This window comes from Meleagris gallopavo, chromosome 3 (assembly GCF_905368555.1).
Source record: "Meleagris gallopavo chromosome 3, MGAL_WU_HG_1.1, whole genome shotgun sequence".
In the NCBI taxonomy this organism is placed as follows: domain Eukaryota; kingdom Metazoa; phylum Chordata; class Aves; order Galliformes; family Phasianidae; genus Meleagris; species Meleagris gallopavo.
The window spans coordinates 57,858,921-57,878,910 of record NC_139406.1 but is presented as its reverse complement, the minus strand read 5'-3'; the positions used below and the strand labels follow the sequence as shown (position 1 = coordinate 57,878,910).

The 19,990-nt window shown below is 40.3% G+C and overlaps 1 protein-coding gene and 1 long non-coding RNA gene across 6 annotated transcripts in view; one reads left to right on the top strand and one right to left on the bottom strand.

Moving 5' to 3' along the window:
- LOC104910345 (uncharacterized) overlaps positions 1–5,913 on the bottom strand; it is a 46,076-nt gene extending 40,163 nt beyond the window's left edge. Inside the window, exon 1 of one of the 3 annotated variants that reach the window (XR_014882520.1) lies at positions 5,784–5,913. This is a non-coding gene — a long non-coding RNA (uncharacterized LOC104910345). Of the gene's footprint in view, positions 1–4,907; positions 5,249–5,783 lie in introns of those variants that run through there. The other 2 variants (XR_014882518.1, XR_014882519.1) reach the window with 2 other exon arrangements.
- Positions 5,914–6,052: 139 nt separating this feature from the next.
- The window catches only part of TOX (thymocyte selection associated high mobility group box), a 221,473-nt gene continuing 207,535 nt past the window's right edge, over positions 6,053–19,990 (top strand). For 2 of the 3 annotated variants that reach the window (XM_085221160.1, XM_085221159.1), the window contains exon 1: positions 6,053–6,195. In XM_085221160.1, coding sequence (XP_085077286.1) covers positions 6,094–6,195 — 102 coding nt within the window. In that variant the 5' untranslated portion in view covers positions 6,053–6,093. Of the gene's footprint in view, positions 6,196–6,500; positions 7,529–19,990 lie in introns of those variants that run through there. The other variant, XM_085221161.1, reaches the window with a different exon arrangement.

Genomic DNA, 19,990 nt, shown 5'->3' with positions numbered 1-19,990 from the left:
TCACTGATCTGAACTGAAAACTGATTAATCATCTACTTGCATTCTGTCTTGGCCAATGAGAATTCTATTTTCAATGCTGTGGAAAATCTGGTGATACAGACAAGTCCTCACACTGTCACCTGTCTCTGCTGGTGAGCTGCCCTGTGTTTTTTCTCTCTCCTGACCATTCAGTTGATAATATGCACAGACACGTACTTATAATGGTATCAAACATTTACATGTATTTGTTCTCTAGACATTTGTAATCTTATGATGCATTTCACAAATAACATCTACATAGCTTCTATGGATCATCGGTTCTGGAGGAAATAAAATGCCTTTGGATACCCTTAAATTTACAAAATACATTGTTGAAAACGTAATTTTCCTTCAAAAATCTTTAGTTTCTGAAACCCCAATACAGTTCTCCAGTATACTTCAGATAAAAATAGCATGAAACCAGAAATTCCTGATCTTTTATCCTTCTAGATGTTTCATAATTGATTTCACAAGATAAGTGGAAGAGTGGAAAACTGGCAACCTTAACACTTGAGAACTAGCATACACCATACTGTGATGTATTTTTGAGTCTTTCTGCATACCACATGGACAGTGTACCTTATAAAAACCACTTGGTAAAACAGGAAGGGGGAAAGGAGAACTTCACATTTTCATTTGCTTCTCTGACCATGAGAATGAATTAACTTCATTCTAAGGCCCAGTGAAATGTTCTCTTTCAAGCTTGGCCCACTGTTTGCATGTCTGCAAGGCCACGTTAAATTTGGTAACTTGAACCATCTGGCAGTCTTTGAAGCATATGGGAATAGATCGAAGCTGCAAATATGCAAGGTGAATTTTACATTTTTATATTTCTCGCATAGTTAATTAAGATCTCGATTCTTTGAGGGGCTGTGTGTTTAATTCCTACTGCAGGCAATGGCAGATGAGTGTGCTACGAACCTTTGGCAAGATACGAAACACAGATCAGGTTCAGCCCACATATCCATACCTCTACCTGTTAAATGGCTATGTACCACTTGTTTGAAATAAGAAGACATCACAATGCTTAGACTTTCTCTTTGCTTTATAACAAAGGGAAGTCAGGGTCTTTCTTTCCTTAACTATTTAGAAGTGATCTTTACAGAGACGAGAACAATTTATTTCCATGCAACTGTGACAATACAGAGCTGGCCATTTTCATCACAAATGAATTAAACAAGACAGGAGCAGTGGCTAAAATAATAAAATAGCTGCCTCTTTCATTACCTGTCTGACAACACTTGATTTGACAGACTATTAGGTAGCATTGCAAACTGTTTAAATACCCTGAAATATATACCACTGCTATAAGGCTTTGATACCATATTGTAGATGTTTCTGTTTAAATACACGGATTTATGCTAACTTATGGGGGCACGCCCAGAATGTCAACAACACTTAAAATGAATCAAATTCTTAAAGGATTTGAGTTCATGTTGATGAAAAGGACAGATTAATTACTTTGTTTTAAATATGCTCTAATCTTAATATCATTATCTTCTGCATCATCCCAGATCTAAGTGCCATACTCAGTTTAAAGACATAAAACAGGACATCAACAAAAGGGATAGCTTTTCATCCTATTATTATTTAATTAACAACTCTACAAATTGATGAGCACTGAGCTTTGTTCTGAAAAGTAAATAGTCCTGTGCATCAGAATGCAAAGCAAAAATTTCAGCAGGACAGACGTGCTCAGCAAAATCTCATGACTATCCTCTTAGCTTTTCTGGACCTCTTGGCTCCCAAAGTATCCCCCTCAGCCCTTCATCTCTTCTTTTCTTTCTTTCCCCCTTTCTTCCCCCCCAAAAAAAAGTATTTTTCAATTCAGTTGCTCTTAAAAATGTAGCTGAAAGCTTTTTTTTAAAAAAATGAGTCAACCTCATGAAAAGAGTCTTGTGCTGTTTATGTATAATAAATAATATGCTATCATCACAGTCTCACATCTGCTTCTTCCTAAGTAAATCAAGAAATCTTATCTTTGTAATAGATGGTCAGATATCTTGCCAGGAAATCCCAAATAAAACTGGGTATAGATGTGTAAGATTCAAGGAAAGATATGTTGGCCTAGATTCTCTTTTAAAGACACTTTTACCTGTTTGTGAACATAGCATGCTTTATGACTACTGATGGCCTCATTAGAATATACCAAACTGAGCAGCCAGGTAAGACATTAGGGCAGATAAGGTAACCTATCATCTTGGCCAAACTTTCTAGCTCCTTTTAATTCTAACAGCCTAACCATTGTAGTGCCTCCATGAGAACATGAGACTGGATGGAATGGTTCAGACCAAGGGCCTGCCAGCACTCTTAAACAGCTCTAGGCTGAGGGCGATGTAACAATAACAATACTTTCCCCATTCTCTAGCCTCTTGCCTCTACCTCCGGCTATTTTCAACTCAGAAGAGTTTTGTTTTTTTATCTATGGCTGGTCCTTAGACCCATTTGAAACTTCTGTCCAGTCTGTTTTTCATTGTTCCATAATGGTCTTTGGCACAAATTCCACATGAGTTCTCCACTGTACAGAGAATATTCATACTACATAGTTTCCCTCTAGGAGATAGCATTTAAAGGAATAACAACTTTTTTAGCATTAGCAGATACAGATCATGTTTCTCAAGCTGCTTGTTCCTATTTATGTAAGAAAAGCAATGCCATTTTCCACATACAATGGTGAAAAACCTCTTTCAAGACTATTTTGAAGACATTCACTTGAATGTTGAATGGTTTTAAAAGCTCACTGCTCTTCTGAACAACTGTTCTTTCCTTTTGAGCTTCTAAAAACTGATTCATGTTCTTTAGTCTGTTGCAACTTTTTTTTCCAGAAAATGCACCTACATGAGCTGAAGCAGAAAAAACATTTGGTATGCCATTGAATTCTCCTGGAAATGGCCTTGCAGTCCATAGAGGAAAAAAAAGAGTACAATAGTATTAACATTTGCAGTCCAGTTTGCACAAATGCACTATCCTGAAAACCCTAGCGAATATGTCCCTTAGAAAACAAAGAAACATTTAAGTGACTAATATATATAGCTGTTTAGTTTTTACAAACCATACATATAACTGCCATAAATATCAGCTGTTTTTACCATCTCAGTGATTAAATCATCTCTGTAAGTAGCAGCAAAAATTTTATAACCTCTCAGGGCCTGCATCATTAAGTACTGAAAATAACTTGAAGTGCCGTGCAAAGCAAATGGTACAGTTGTAAACTCCTACAGACTCCTCGGAACTTGAAGTCTTTCTTGAGGGAATGATCAGTAAAATTTCATATAAATACAAAGCCAAATCTGTATTATCTGTCATCATATGTTCTAGTCACTCCAGTATTGACATCTCCGGCTCTGTATTAGCATGCACCAGTCACCCAGACCAACTTTTCTTGAAGCAGTATCTCTATCATCTTTCTCTACAACAGACTGAAAAATAATATAGCCCATGAATAACAAGTTTCTCAACAGCAGCTTTTCAATACAGAGCTGCAATCTGTCTCCCATTCACTTTGTCAAATTATGGTCCACATATCAGCCACTTGCAGTAGTGATATATCTGCCAAGCGTCAAGTACATTTCTTGCAAAGGAAATTCTTTTTTAGGATTTTTTAACTTTCAAAATGTCTGATCTCAAACATGCAAAATAATGAGTCAGACTCTAAAAAATCATAAGGTTGTTGTTTTGTTTTTTTTTTTAATTATGTTAATTTCTTTTCCTTTGGAGCTTTTTCTGGGTCATATTTTCAAGCTTTTCTCCAAGGCCATGAGGAATTTTGACAGCTTTTAAAAAAATGTTATTTCTTGTAATAGCATGTTTATGGAAAATATTTACTGTCACCATGTACTTTGTGTTCAACTGACAACTAAGAATTTTCTAAGATATGTTTGGCTAAATCATCCTGAGAGAAGAATTTTCATTCAAAACATTTTCTTTAGTTTTCTTTACATTACTTGTATATTTTTTTCCCAGATAACTAAGTTCTACAGAAAGTAGGTTTTTGGGCACGGAGGAAAACCATGAATTAACACAATCTCTTTACAATATAAAAATATCTGAATTACTGATTATAGACCCTCACACAAACGTGACTTTTTTACCCTGAAATTTGTGATTTCTCCTCCCTAACAATGCTTCCCTCTGAAATACTTGTTTTGTTTATTTGTAGTGACTATAGGACACTTTGGTTTCAAAATACGCATTACAATCCAGATATCAACTTTTTTTTTTTTTTTTTGGATGGAAATGTTCATGAGTACTTGATAAATGTAAACATTCTCACTAATGGGATCTATTGCTAATGGCTCCTGTTTGTGTCACTCACCAATTCAATTTAAAGAAAGGCATTCCCTTCATGATGCACCTCCTCTGAATGGTGTTATTTAAGCTGACTATAGCATCCTTCCTGTATATTTTGTCTTTCATCCCTTCTGTCCTGATTAATACTACCAGGGACTCTGTAGGAAACCCACTGAGACAGCTCACAGTACCTTGAAGTCACTGTTTCTGTACTGCTATCTGCAAAACCTCGTTTTGCTAGTTAGTCCCTCTCCCCCCTACCTGTGGGATTCCGAACTTCCCTTTGTTAGCACCTCTGTTTGCAGCTAGTTTGCTCCTTTTTCATTACCCCCATTTACTTCTTCCTTTCTCCCACGTCTGCCCAGTTCCTTGAGCTTCCCACTCCAGATTTTTGTGAGGAAGGATGTGCCCGGTGCCCGCGCTACCCACTGCTCAGCCAGGGCCAAGCACTGCAGTCACAGCTCAAACCCCGGCTCAGGCGGCATATCATGGGTGATTCTTTGCACTTTTCACTTTTCGCTTGCTTCCTGCTTTCTGAAGCGCCCACGTGGATTTCTCACAAAGTCTGGATGGGACAGGAAGTGAAGGGCTCACCTAACCTGTTAGGTTGATGTTGGACTTCAGAGAAATAAAGCGACCCACAGGCCTCATCCAACGTGTGCAAAACGGCTGTGGGGAAGGCAAATGAGCCGCGCAGGAGGGCTAAGAGCTGCGAAACTGTATCGGGGGCTCTCACAGAGGCGGCGCGAGGGACCTGCCCGCGGCAACCGGTGCAGCCCGCGCTCAACCCCAGCCTGCCATCCTGCAGGACCGCACCCCTCGTTCGCCGGGCCTAACCGGGTCGGGCCTGCGCGGAAGGGGCGCCATAGTAACCGGCGGGGGCCGGGCGGCGCCGGGGGGCCGGGCGGGGAGGCGGGTGGGAGAGGGCGGGGACGGCGGCGGGATGGCGGGCGCGGTAGCGCCCCCTCTCCGCGACTCCCAGCCCCGTCCCCTGCGGCCGCAAATGGCTCTTCCCTCGGCAGCCCCTTTGTGTGAAGCACACTCGGAGCAGCGCCGCGTCCCCTGCCGCCCGCCGAGCCGTGCCGGGCCGTGCCGAGCCGGGCGGCCATTCCAGCGCGGGCGGATTGCTCGCCGCTCCCCGCGGGGGTGTACGGGGTCACCCGGCCTCCGTTGCCGCTTTTCCTGACCACGCTCCTCAGGGTGAGGGGGACAACTAAAATACACCGCCAGCAAACGAAACAAACAAATAACAACAAATTAAAAAAAATTAAAAAGAAAGAAAAAGAAAGAAAGAAAGAAAGAAAGAGAGAGAGAAAGAAGGGGCAAAGAACAGAGCGAGCGAGCGAACGAACGAGCGAGCGAGAGGGAGGGAGGGAGGGAGACGCGAGGCAACTCCGAGGCTCCCATAAAGCGCGGCACGCACGGAGCGAGCGCCCCGGCGCCGGTGCGCGGGGAACAATAAGTGCTGAAGTTACCTGCCCTGCCGGGAGGAAGGAGGGTTTGTTGGTTCTCTCGTAGACATCTGCAAACCGGTGCTTTTTTGGAAGAGATTTTTTTTTTTTTTTTTTTTCTCTTTACAAACCACAAACGGATGTGAGGCAGGGAAGGTGTTTCTTTGACTGCCGAAGTCAGGCACCTCTTTTTTTTTTTTTTTTTCATTCTTCTCAGCCCTGTTGTGTGCACCCCCCTCCCCTCGCGCGCACACACGCACACGCACCCCTTTTTGCACCAACAACGTTAACAACCCAAAGACAAGGAGAGGAGTTTGCTTGATGTTTGAGTGAAATGGACGTAAGATTTTATTCACCACCTCCTCAGCCTGCGGCCGCTCCTGATACGCCTTGTTTGGGACCTTCCCCCTGCCTGGACCCCTACTATTGCAACAAGGTGACTCGCTTTTTGTTTCGTCCGAGGGGTTTTCTCCGCGCTGTCGGTTGTGCTGCGGTCGCGATGCCGGAGCGGGCGCTGAGCCGCGCTGCGGGAGTCCCGGGCGGGCAGCGGTCGCGGGGCCGGGGCACCCCGAATTCAGAGCCGGAGCGCTTTGGGGGCGGGCGGCCGGGGCGGGGGGCGGAGGGCGGGGGGCGGGGGGGCATTTTCCGTGGCGTGTTCCATCGGTGAGGAACAACGCGGTGTCGGACTTGGATCTCCAGGGCTGCTGTGAATGGGGATCGTGTCCGCTGAGCAACTCTCTGCCCCACCGCGAACCCCGCAGTTGATGTGTCACAGCGGTGCTTGGCCGTGCCGGGAACGCGCCTGTGTGTGTGCGTGTCCGTGACATGTATGTGTGCACATATATAGACACATATACATATATATACAGATATGCGTGTATGCGTATATATACATGCGCGCACACCTATATAGAGTATATACACGCAGTAAAACAGGGTGACAAGTCAGTTCAACACAAGGGCTCACTTTGTCCCGCTGTGCCGCTGCTCAGCCAGTTCTTCAGCAACTTGGCGTAGGGTCCGTGTCCGCCGGAGCCCGGTGTCAGCCCTCGCACCCCGAGGGGGGCACCGCAGAGTCCGGGCCGGGCCGGGCTGCGGATCTGCAGTGCTGCCATCCCGGAGCACTTCGCTCTACTTTAGCTCCCGAGCAGGGGGGCTGGGGGGAGAGAGCATCGGTGCTGCCGCTGTGGCTGTATGCATGAGCTGCACTTTCTCTGTTCTTATGGAGTGGGCTTTGCTCACGAATGAAACGCTGCCCGTAGGAAATCCTCAGGAGGTGCGAGCACTCCTGCAGCACTCGCTGTCCCTCAAGGTGTGCTTAGAGACGAGTGTTCTCGCATCAAATCTACGAGGAGTACAGCAGCACGGGTGCGGGACGGGGAGACCTCGGGTGTAGCGGGGTACCGGAGCGCATCCCCGGGGTGGGACCGCGCCGGGCAGCTCCGCTCAGCGCTGCCCGTTGTCACGCTGGGCTCACGTGTCGGGAAGGTGTTGGGAGCCGTCTCCTTCCCCGCCGGCAGCTGCCCTGATTCGGAGATAAAAGGCGAAATAGGAGATACCGGTGTTAAAACGCAGGGGCAGCGGCGGCGGGGTGAAACCCTCTCAGTTTTCAGGAAAGATTTCCCACATGGTCTCATCTACCAATCGCAACAGGAAAAACCAAATTCAGCCTGGCTGCATTTCACATACACTCAATGGAGTTATAGAATTCAGGGATAAATCTGGCCCTTTGTGGTGGGTGCCTGAGGATATTTCGGAAGATCCCAGAGGTATGGCTGTTAGCAGCGTTCAGTAGCAGTGTTTGGCAGTCTCTGTCCCCTGCCCCATAGATCGGAAGTTGGTGTGAGGAGCGAACTTTGCTCAGCAGGAGGAGCCCAGATGCATATAAATATGTGTGCGGGTATTAATTTTTTGTTCAAGTGCTCAGAGTAGTGTTAGGCTTCTACCCTTGATCTGCGACTTGGCATTATTTTCCCTATTGTCTGTTTTTGTACTTTGTAACCATAAAGTGTTGCCATGTAGGAAGCCTAGGCTAAAATTAATGGCCTAAGTACCAAAGTATCTGAAGACCCATTTGGCAGTGAAACTGGACAAACGTTATTAAACCTATCAGTGATTTAAAGCTTCAAAAAGAAGGTAATGACTTGAATACACATTTCACTCATCATTCTTGAGATAGCGGGCCAGATTTAATTTAAAAGTTAAATGCTTTGGAAAATCAGGAATTACTTTAATATATTAAATCATTTTCCAATTAAGTTCCTTAAATCATTTTTGGTGGGTTGCGCTGCAAATCGAATAAATTAATTTAGAAAGTAGTTTTTCGGAATGTCTTTACTGGCTGGTTAAAGCTTCTTTTAAGTCATGCCATGTATGAGGGAGCAAACTGTTCTTTTTAAATGCAAATGAGACACTCATTCTGGAGACAAGTTGCAACTCTTCTATTTCACTTTGCCTGAACTGATAATGTGCTTAAAAGTGCACAGTCATAAGACATATGTTTTCTGCTTGGAAGACTTACCAGGAATGTTTCCTATAAGGTATCGAGTATAGAATGAATGTCTTTTTCAGATGTCTTTGCCCCTGACCACTGATTACATTAAACGGGCAAAGGAGGCTTGCTTAGGCCCCTTGGAGGCGTACATTTACCGAACATTTCATTTTTCACCTCCTTCACTCTCTCCTTTCGCCCAGCATGATTAACATTGCTGCGAAAACTTATCTGACTTGTTCCAAACATGCAGTCACGTTCCGGTATTGCTCTGTCACTCATCCTCCTGCTGTGTGTGTTTGGGGAGCTGGAGGGAAGGCCTGCAGGATATCCCCAGGTAAGGTGAGTTGGCTGCTTGCAGTCGATCTCTCCTGGTGTAGGAGGTGGGTGCTGCAGTGGGACGGGTCCGTGTTTGGAACTGGAGTGGTGGTCTCCATCAGCTGCTTACCTCTGGCTAAACATTACAAAACTCATCTGGGACTGGTTCTTGCTTCCTGTGAAGTCAGTAAAAACTTGCTTTGGGTGCTTGCTGCTGGCCTTGGCCCTTGTTTGCTCCCTGAGATGGTGGTTTGTTTTTTATTTTTGGCAAATAGGGAAGACTTTGATTCCTTACATTTTAAATCTGCTAGAGCTGCTGGCTATTTGCAAAGTATTCCACAAATACATAAACTTTTCAGTTTTCTAGTATCCTTTTCCTGACCAAATGATTGGGCAAATCATGTGAGTGAGTACCCAGGCACTTGCACTGATGATACTGACAGCGCATGTTTTCTGTAGGCAAAAGAAAATGCAGCAGCATAGATTCAAACACTCGCGTCTTATCTTACAGTTTTCAGTTGGCAGGCTTTGTTTCAGAAGACTGCTTAGATCTTTATTTCATAAACCTAAAATAACACTCTAAGCATCTTAGTCTAATATTTCTCTATCTGCTGTGAAAGCTCATTATGCTGTGCATATATTGTCATGCAGGCTTTTCCTTGTCTCTCTCGCAGAACCCATGGAGAGAGAAAAGTAAAAGAACAATGCAAACAATGTTGGTTATGACAACTGTGTGAGGTATCTCTTATACAAACAGACAGAATGGACGGTATGCTGCAGTATATAGGTCAGCCTTTGAAATAACATAGTGGAGCTCTTATGCTGGACGGACAGATTTAGAGCTGGGGTCGTTCCGTTTGCCTCTTGAAACTTGAAGCATAATTGCATTTCAGTCATTTACCGGCTAATAGGAGTAGTCTGCTGGGTGGAAGTTTATTTTAGGAAACATCACATTCCCTAATTGAGTTGCATGTTACGAAAAGAAATAACTTTGCTAATCAGAATGTATTCATGCAACAGTAGAATATGGTCAGAGATTTCAAGGTACTTGAAGAAGTCAAACAATAAGTTTAAATGTTTATGTAGGGAGCAATAAATAACATTCTTGTGGCTTTCCATACTGAAGTTTCCCTCTAAAGCCTGCGTCAGTCAGTGCTGTAAGAAGGATCGGTACATTTTCATACTTGCAACTTTACGGTGTTTTTGGATATCTGCTCACATAAAGTGCAGTTACATAATTATAATTTGACACAGTTAATGACAGGGATGCTGACCCCTGCCAACTACAGGGAGAAAATAATGGTCTTTACTGCTCCCAATGGTTAGCCTTGCAGAATTATGCACTAGATTCTTGTGTGATTTGCTACCTGGTTCAAAATAAAGGAGCCTACAACTCATCTTTCTTGTATCCAGTGGTACTTGTCAGTGCAGTGGAAAAATACAGCCAGACAGCAGAGGTAGAATGATAGTCTGTAGATGTTTTTAAAAAGGGGAATAAAGATGAAAAGAAAGAAAAAGCGAGAGTGGAAAGCAAAACCTTTTCAAATGAAAAAAGCAGAGTGATATTGCATAAAAGTGGGTAAGGAGAATACAGTACTTTGGAAGCAGTAACAATCCTGCTAGCAATCAGAATTCTATGAACCAAAAGTGCATATGGTTTATATACAGCATTTATCATAATTTATTATGTAAACTTAATTCCACCATGGAGGCTACCCTTTTTAAAACGTTTTGTGACTGTTTACAAAGTGTCCATTATTTCCAGTGGTTTGATACTGTCCTGTTTGTATCTGAGATTCAGAATTCTTTAGAGTCATTGCTCTGAAGCTGAAATGTTTGTGTTTTGACAGAATGTTAGATTATGCTCATCTCACAGATCACCGTTTATATATTCTGGGCATCTTTTTTCCTTGGATGATTACTTTGTCCCCTAATGCATTAGAATCATACTTGAAATTTTTTGATGCTGCTTAAAAGATTAAACAGGTACATTAGAACTGACTGTTGAGTTTTAAGTGTTTTAGCTAGTCTCCAAAAATATCACACAGGAAGACATGAAATGGACTTTCCTTCCATGGGCTATAAGACCTTAGAGAGCTGTGTCAGAGTTAGAGGCATACAGAATACAGAAAACAATTTATGCATGTGCTTATGAGAAATATTTCACTGAGATGTTTTATAAACCAAAGCTTTTGTGACCATTCTTATTTGTTTTTCTTTCTGCCATGCTTTAATGCTTTGAGAGAAACTATGTTTAATTCTCTTATCAGGATGAGGTGTTCCATCTCAAGTGGACTACCCCTCAGCCAGCCTAACATGAGATCTACTGAAACAAATGAAAGCTGTAAGCTATCAAGAATGCTGAATTTGTACAACACTACATAGTATGCATTGGTGCTTAGGTGAAACCAAAGAGCAGCTGGAGCTGTGTTCATTTAAGGACTTACGGAGTTGATATTGTGGAGGACTGGGCAATCTCAACTCCTGTTGAATTCAGTGCCTGCTGGGGATTATTACACTTTACCAGTACTCTCCTGCCCTCAGATTCTCATTTTAGCAGGACTTTCTCATCTTATTAGCACTGCACAGAAGCATCAGAAAATGGACTATTTAAAACATGATTTTGCAGTGAGCAGAGAAACGTCCTAATCATGGTAGGATTTAGATCAGAATTCTTGGATATTTAAATCCTTTATTGATGGCAGATGTAACATAGCTTAGACAGCGGAAGCAAAAAGCTTCCTTTAGCTGCTATCTCAGCGCAGCTCAAGAGTGACCTGAAAGCACCGCTTCTCACGGTGAGAGGGAGTCCCTGCATCCGTTCAGACCTTGGCTGCTGGAACCAGCAGCAGTGGCAATTAGTGGCAGCTCTGTTTATTTTTGTGAAGTGAACACATGCTCTGTGGATGTCTTGCCTGGGCTGCGTACACTAAAATGTAAAGTTTAAATATTGCCTCACCAAATTAAAGTGTTGTAATGGCAGTGTTTTGTTACATGACTAGGTGCAGATTTTCTGCCCAAAGAGTAATTTCTTATTAAAAGTGCTGAGTTATAAACTGCTTGAAAACATGGCTTTTAATGGGAGTGCCAAACAACCATTTGTTACAGCAGTGCTTCCAAAATACTTTAAGACATGGAATTCGCATTAATCTGAATGAGATTTTCTCGGTCATAACATTTCTCCCTACAGTGTTCAGTTGGAAAATAGGAACAGTTCATTATTCTATGGTTAGGCACAGATTGCATACCGTTAGCGGCAGCATCAGACATTGCACTGCCACAGCAGCAAGTGCACAGAAGGAAATTTCACCTCCCCTTGCACTGAAATATCCTATGCACATTTCGTGTTCATCAGTTGTGATCAGTTGTGGGTTAATGAGTTAGGGCACTGAATAAAACGTTTAGCTCTTGACTTGGATCTTCAAAGTTATAAGTGTTTTTCGGCAGAGATCTTGATGTAACTGACATTTATAATGTCTGTGGTTTTCTTCTGCTTCTTCTTTGCAATAAGTATTTTTAGCATTTGAATTTCATACGGCTCTACTAATATTTATATCTTATCTTTCAATTGCACATATGCTGACACTGTTTCTGAACTGTTCATTTAGTATTTATTGCTGTGCTTCTATCAGATTTGCCACATACCCTTTTAGTATGGTTTCCTCCCAAGAAACACATTGCTTTCTAAGTTACAAAACATACTTGAATTACATGACCATCTGGCAAATCCAGGTTAGAGGAAATGTCTGAATCCTTTAACGTTTGCATTCTCCTCCCTCTACCAGCCAAAAGTGGCATGAGTGGCTTTTTCAAAGTTACTGCTGGCATGGAAAGTGAGACTCTGTGGTGGTTCTTCTGTCTCCTGCTATTGTTGATAATTATATGGTCCAAAAGGTTAAATAGAAGCTACTGTAGCTAGTATATTTGTGCTACATTAAGCAACTCTATAGTGAACTCCAGTTCCTTGCTCTGTATGCAAGAAGAAATCAGAACTCTGAAACTGGAAAGTGATGGCCTGTACTTTAGGAGGTGTGTCAGTAAGGGAAGTATGATGTGTGCAGTGTGAGGCAAATGATTGATCTAGAAAAGTAAAAAGATTACAGATACTTGTAAATTCCTATCGTCTCAGTGTAACTCAACACGTATGTAGACCTGTGCATTTATGCTTTGTTACTCACCTTGAAGAAGGAATCAGTAATTTCTCCCCTGCTTTACAAGTGGCTGGCTCTGAAGTCATACTTCAGTTGCAGTTGCTGAAAGTGCAAAAGTTTGTGTTCGTGAATAAGAGAAAACATTTGTTTCTTGTACACTCTTATACACACATCATGTTTGCACCAACTTGAAATTATAATAAGCAGTAAGAGGAAATGCAATAGTGGAAAGAGAAGATAACCTTTCAAAAAAAGTATAATTTATCTTTTGGCACACACAGTTGTGAAAATTAGTCATAGAAACCTGCAGATAGAAGAGGCTTAATATCAAAGCTAATGATTTATTTTATGTTAATGACTTTCTACTAGGGCATAAAAGACTGCTTATAATGGACTCTCAGTGCTGCATTCAGTTGTGAAGGCTAATGGGATAATCTTTCCCAAAATTAAGCTTTTTGAAGTAAATCATCGTGTTATTTTTTTCAAGTTAACCCTTGAAAATGTATTAGCAAACTGTTTTTTTTAAGAATTACTTGTAATCTTTATTGAAAAATATAAGGCAAGTCTTTTTGTTTACTAGTTGCTTTCTTAATGATGTTGGAAGTGTCTCCTTATGTTTGGTTATAGTTCTGACCAATAGTACTGATGATGTGGAAGCCATCCAATTCTATGGTTTATCACAATACAATCAGTTTTCTTGAGGCATAGTTGTTTTTTCAGATTGAACAAAGGAAAAGAACTTCTGGGTTTTTTTTAGTGGCCTAGCTAGTAACATTCTGAAAGGTAATAAAAATCTTAGTTTTGCATCAAGAAGTTTTTAAAATCATGTTTACAATTAGTGATAACCAACATTATATTTCAATAAGAGATAATTTGCCTACTAAAGTTCACATAATGTGCTAATCATGTCTAGTGGTTAATAAAGGCCTCCTATCTCACTCCCCTGATGGCTATAAAAGGCTATTATGTTCATGGCAGCAGTTCAGGTACAGCTGCTGTGTGTTAATAATGCATCATTGTCCCACTAATAAACACAGCAAAGGTCAGCAACCCCAAGCACCTAAAACACCTATTCTCTTTCCAAAATATTTATTAACACTTTAATAGCGTATCTATTCATTTTGGTTAGGATTGTATCAGTTAATGACTCTCATGGATTCCTGTGGGTTCAGGTTTTGCAACCTGCATCATTCTGCTGTGAACAATTGTACAAATCTTTCCTCTTAATCGTCTCTTTTTATTTTTTTTTCATCTATCTGTTGTTCTTTTAATTTAAAAATAATATTCCGTGATCACTTTGAAATCAACTCACTTTTTTACTTAGTTTGGCAATTTGCACTTTTTTTTCTCAGCTCATTTAAGAATATAGAGGCTGAATTTTCTTTTAATTAATGAAGACACATTATAGGAATTATAATTATATGCTAAGATTCTGTGAAGTTGTGTAACACACATATATGCATGCACACAGAGAGATACATGCATACATGTGTACTTATACATGCACTACTTCCTTTAGGTTTCATGCAGAATTTTGTATTAGTGACTTATGTTTTCCTTTTTAGCATAGATTGCTGTATTCATAAAGGTTTTTTAAAATGCATTTTCTACAGACAAAGAACATATTCACATGGGATTTCCATTTTGCCAGGGAAACATGCAAATCAATAGGCCAGCACTTATCTGCATTAAAATTAGGTATACTGTAATTTATGGGCACAGTGATATTGAATTTGTCTTGCATAGCCACAGATATTCTTTAAGGTAGCCTGACTATGTGTCCTTAGAGAAAAGCAAAAGTGCTAATTGTACAAAATCTCATTTTCTCATCTGGTAGTATTGTCTTCTGTTTTCTGTTACTCATTTTGAAAACCTTATGTTTTTTGTGTGTGTGCTGTGTGATTTACAAACAAATGTTCAGAGGGCAGAAAAATAACACTGCACTTCCATCAAGAGAAATGAAAAAGCTTAACTAGTTGAAGGGTTTCTATGTGGTGTAGCACATAGCTTTGATGACGCATTTGTCATGCTTTAAATATATAATACATGTAATAAAATATGTACAGGCGTAGTTGTGATATATGTGGTGACTGGCTCCATCGCTATTGTTTGTAGTCTCTGCGGTTGTCATACGTTGTTCTTTGCACATCATACCCTTACAGCAGAATTTGACACAATTTCTAGCTTTCAGTCCTGCACCATTTTCATTGCACAATATACATGAGTTTGACAGGGTGTGTTGAGGACAACTCTGGCAAGCAATTGATATTTTGAAGTGGCAAGCGTTTCAGCAGCTGCCTGCTTGTGAGAAAGGAATGATAAGATATACTGTATTGTTAGTTTCAGGCAAAGCATTAAGGTTTAAGCTCTGTAAAAATGTACACATTATTCGTCAGTGGTGAAGCAAGCCTTTTATGTTTTTTAGAGCTTAGCTCTCTGGCTGATGTGAACTAGAATGACATTGGTTTAATGGTCAGTAAATGAATAGGAGTACTTTGAATTTGAACTGCTGCCAATTTTGCACCAACAAAGAGACTGACAAAAGAAAGATTTTATGTGAAAGCAAAGCACAAGCAATGTTTGGGGAGGTGGGGTGAGGGCTAGAGAAACCCAACAGGAATATTCTTCAACGCAGCCTTGTAATGATGCTAGAATTGTTAAAACACATCCATTTTGCATGGCTCATCAGTTACAAACCTAAGCTGTTTCATCTAATGTTCTTTAAAACCTGTTGTATACACATAGTCCTTTAGAATATATTCATATGGAATTTACAGTGTGTTTTTCTAAATACTGCGCTGTGCCCTGAAGGCCCGTTGGCAGAATATCAGAGTTGTCCACTGCTGGAGTTCCCAAGTCTCTCTCTATCTGGTAGTGGGAAATTGTAGTTTAATCAGTTATGGCACTTTCAGTGTGTAACATTCATTAGTAAGGCAATTTGTCATGACTGTTAATAGTCAGGATGCATCTGCTTTCTCTTCAGTTACAAAGCATGATGAGGAAGAGCAAATATTTCAGTTTCTAATAATATTAACATATTTGAAAATTGTAGTTTGAGTTCAGTGCTTAAAACACAAACAGAAGATTGATAATGATTTCTTTACTTTCACAGGTTTTACCTTTACAGATGTGATTTTAAAGTACAATAATGCTATTATGGGTTGTTCATTATCAAGCTAGGTATTATAAAGTAAGCACTATCCTTTCTGGTGTTTATCAAAGCTTTTTTTTTTTATATACATCTTTCCCTATTGTCATAAATTAGGATCTTTTCAGAGTTGCAAGTCCTTAGGATTGATCCACATAATTTTCCAGTACGTCAATAATAAATTGTTCACAGCATCATTTCTGGTAGTAGCAGGCATTGTGCTGTGTCAGTTCTGTGGCTGGACAGCTTAGGGTGTTGTAAAAGACATCTGTGGCAACTAACAGACAAAATGCAGTTAGAAAAATGTTCTCGTCTCCCTGTAAACTGGGTTGTAATCATTGTTCATTGTTCTAAATATGAAAGGTTAAATTCTTTTCTACAACCAGGGAGGGTTAGGCTTCTTTTTTGCGTAGATATCTGATAACCCTCATGTATTACATAATGCGATAGCTTCACACACAATAGCTTTGTGATACATTTTAATTTTTAATGAAAAGCCCCCCAAATTTTAACATAATGATTTCTTTAGAAACTGAACCCAATCTTGGTAAAATCCGTTCTTGGTAGTAACAAAAGCTGTTACTGTTTAAGTTCCTGTTCAGCAGTTAGTTGGTACGCTTCACTGGAGGTTGTCAAAAAGGCTTTTCTCTTGATTGACAACCCCGTAGGAATGTGAATGGAGATTTTAATTGCATATCATGTGTGCATATCAGAGTGAGTGGATTCACTGACTCTCCTTAGCTCCATATCTCTACAGGTCAGTCATACCAAAATACTTCTTTTTTTTTTTTTTTTCCCCAATAAGCAATTGATATATTTTCCAATGAGAGAGAAAAAATGCATTCTAGTGAAAAATAGACTGGAAAGCAAAATATTCCTGTCAATTTCAGAGGAAAAATGAGTGCTAAGCATTTACAGAATAACACAAGTAAAAGGTATTTTGATGATGTAAATTCATTTCAAGTCTAGGTTGGCCAAAGAATGCTAGAATGTATTTCTCTTCTGGCATTTGCTAGCAGAAGTGTGTTTATCTATTTACTTTTTTTTTCTTTCTTTTTTTCCCAGGCGTACTTTGAACAAATTCAGTAGCAAAAAAAGTAAAGAAAGTAGAAAAATTTACTGAGGCAATCTTTCCTTTGTAAAAGACGGGGAAACTGTGGAGATGCGAGGGGGTGGGAGGTTGTTCTTTCTATGTGTGGGAGATAGCAGGCTTTCTCATTCATGCTGGATTCAATCCACACTCTTTGTTTGGGCAAAACTGTTACTTCAGTGGGAGATTTACCTAGGCTGGCAAAGGCCTCAGTTGTGAGTCTAATGATAAAACAGAGTTTTGATACCATCTGCAATGCAAGTTTTCATTTTTTTCTTCTTAAGAGCAGTAAATGATACATTACTGCAAAATGTATCTGATAATACACTTCAACATTTTCCATAGCAAAGCAGATTGCAGGTGAAAATGACAAAGCTGAAGATTCATTATTACAAATAGATATTATATTTGGATGTCTTAAATTAGATACTAGGTTTCATTTTACATTGGAAGCCACAACATTGACTGTATTTTTTCAAAGATTATAAGGCATCAGCAACTGAAAGCATAGCTACAATGCAATTGTGGGGAGCTTTTAGCTGAGTTTGGGTTTTGTGCCTATACAGAGACATTGAAATCTAAAGGGGGATGATGCATTTTTCCAGGAGGACCCCTGGGAAGGAATTGTTACTTAGTCAAAAAGGATTTTTTTCCTAGTTTGTCAGTGTTCCTGGATGAAAAGAAAATTGACTGCCTTCTGCCTTTTTACCCTTTGTGTAGAGTCAAATTGCTGTTTCAGGGCATATTTGTGTAAAGTGTGGGAATGGTGGATGTCAACCACTTGTTGAGTCTTAAGGATACAACACCAAGGCACACAGCCTTGTCTGACAACTTGCTGTTTAACTTTTAGGGAGCTTGTTAACTTCCATATTTGACTAATATGTATCTTATCCATTTCTGTCTTGAATGTCAGTAAATCCCAAGGAGTGTTTAAAAAGTATGAATATCTTAAGAAGAAAAGCAACAAGACTTTATTTCTAATGAAGAAAACCCCTTCTGATTTGATTAGTGACATCGATGGTTGGATGGCTCTGTTCCAGGATCCAAAATTCCAGGAATTTTCAGCACTTAAAAGTAGAAAATAGAGGGAAATGGAAAATGGCAACGATAGCGACTTGAAGATTCCCTCATAGAATCATAGAATCATAGAATTGTAAAGTTGGAAAGGACCTGCAAGATCATCTAGTCCAACTGTCCTCCCATTACCACTGCTACCACAAGCACTAAACCATATCTTGTAGCTCCTCATCTAGGCACCTCTTGAACACTTCCAGGGACAGCAACTCCACCACCTCCCTGGGCAGGCCATTCCAGTGCCTGACCACTCTCTGAGAGAAGAAGTTCTTCCTTATGTCTATCCTAAACCTCTTCTGGTACAACTTGCAGCCATTTCCTCAGGTCCTGTTTGTTGCCTGGGAGAAGAGGCCAAACCCCTCCTCTTCATAGCCTCCCTTCAGGAAGTTGTAGTGTGCAATGAGGTCTCCTCTGAGCCTCCTCTTTTGCAGAAAAGTACATGCATACAGTACAGTACATATTCAAATTCCAGTCCTGTGAGCAAATGCATCCATCAATGAGAGTCATGGCTTTTGGACACCCAAGTGTGTTTAGATGGTTTACACCTGTGCAAGTTTCAGATCCTGGAATTTTCAGTTCTTCTAAGAGAATTTCAAAAATTTTTCCTGGTTTTGGGAGACTTCTATCACAGCCACCAGATCCACAAAGCTCCCAAAGCTAGGGATAACTGTGGACACTGGAAATGAAGATCTAGAAGACATGAAGAAAGTTTAAATATTTTTTTTCATTGTCAAGGAAAGACAGTACTCTGTGCAGCGTGGTAAAGCTAGGTTCAGCTTGTGACTGAGGTTTCAATAACAATGAGAGTGGACCATGAAGCTGTAATTTTGGATTAACACCATGGCCATTTTTGTAAATCAAAATAGTATTTCTTGCAATGTTGAGAAGATTACAACATTGCTGTCATAAGAACTTGACTTATTCAGGACTTTGTTAGGTTATGAAATCAAATACTGTAATGCTGAAAATGCCAGATTAAAGGTGTCTTGATTTTGCATTTTTGGACATCATCATATGCAGGAATTGATGAAATATAGCAGTGGGTGTAGAATAGGTGATCATGCCATTGCAACATTATTATACATGCAGTTACAAATGGCAGGTAAGTGAGCCTTAAATCTGGCATTTTCCAGATTTTGGCCTCTTGACTCTGTAACCCAAATAATATTCTTTCAAACATAACTTTTTTGTATGCTACTAATTCACTGGATCATATCCATGACATTGCTATTGTGTCTCTAGTGTTTGAGTCTCTTCAGCATTGCTGCACAGATTTCCCTGCTGCAGAGTTAACTCTATTAGCAGAAGGGAGAATTTTTCCACAGTAAGTAAGGGGAGAGTCAAGTCTTGCTGCTCTAGGAAAATTCTGAGCTCTCTTTTAACAACAACTTTCTTTTGAGGATACCTTGATACAGGCTGCCATGAGGAGTGTTTCAAGAGTTGGGGTCCAGCAAAAGAATGTTTTGTCATGTATTTTGTCATGGTATCTACATTTTGCTGAGGAACCCAAATGTATGTTAAAGATTTAGTAATTTCTACAGTCTACCTTTGAACAAAAGCTAAAATAAAAGACATTTTCCTATCTCAGTGTCTCTTCTACTGAATTTCAAAGATGTACAGCAGATAGTAGATCTGGCTGAGTTTTCCTTAAGGACAAAAATACCACTTAAACTCCAAATACAAGTATTGTGACCAGAATTAATATGTACCATAGTTGAACCAATAACTGCGAAATAAGGGAAACTGTCATATGTACCGTCTGTATCTTGTGCAGATACTATGCACATACAAATGTGTAAAGTAGCATCTGTTAAATGTATGCTCATATTAAACTCTCTGTATAAATTAATTTAGATCTAGTAAAACCAGAGGATTTAGTATACAAAAGCTGGCAACTTTGTCTTCTAATATTTGTCTTTGGAGCTATGAGGGAGTTTTCTGTGTATATAATAATGAAAG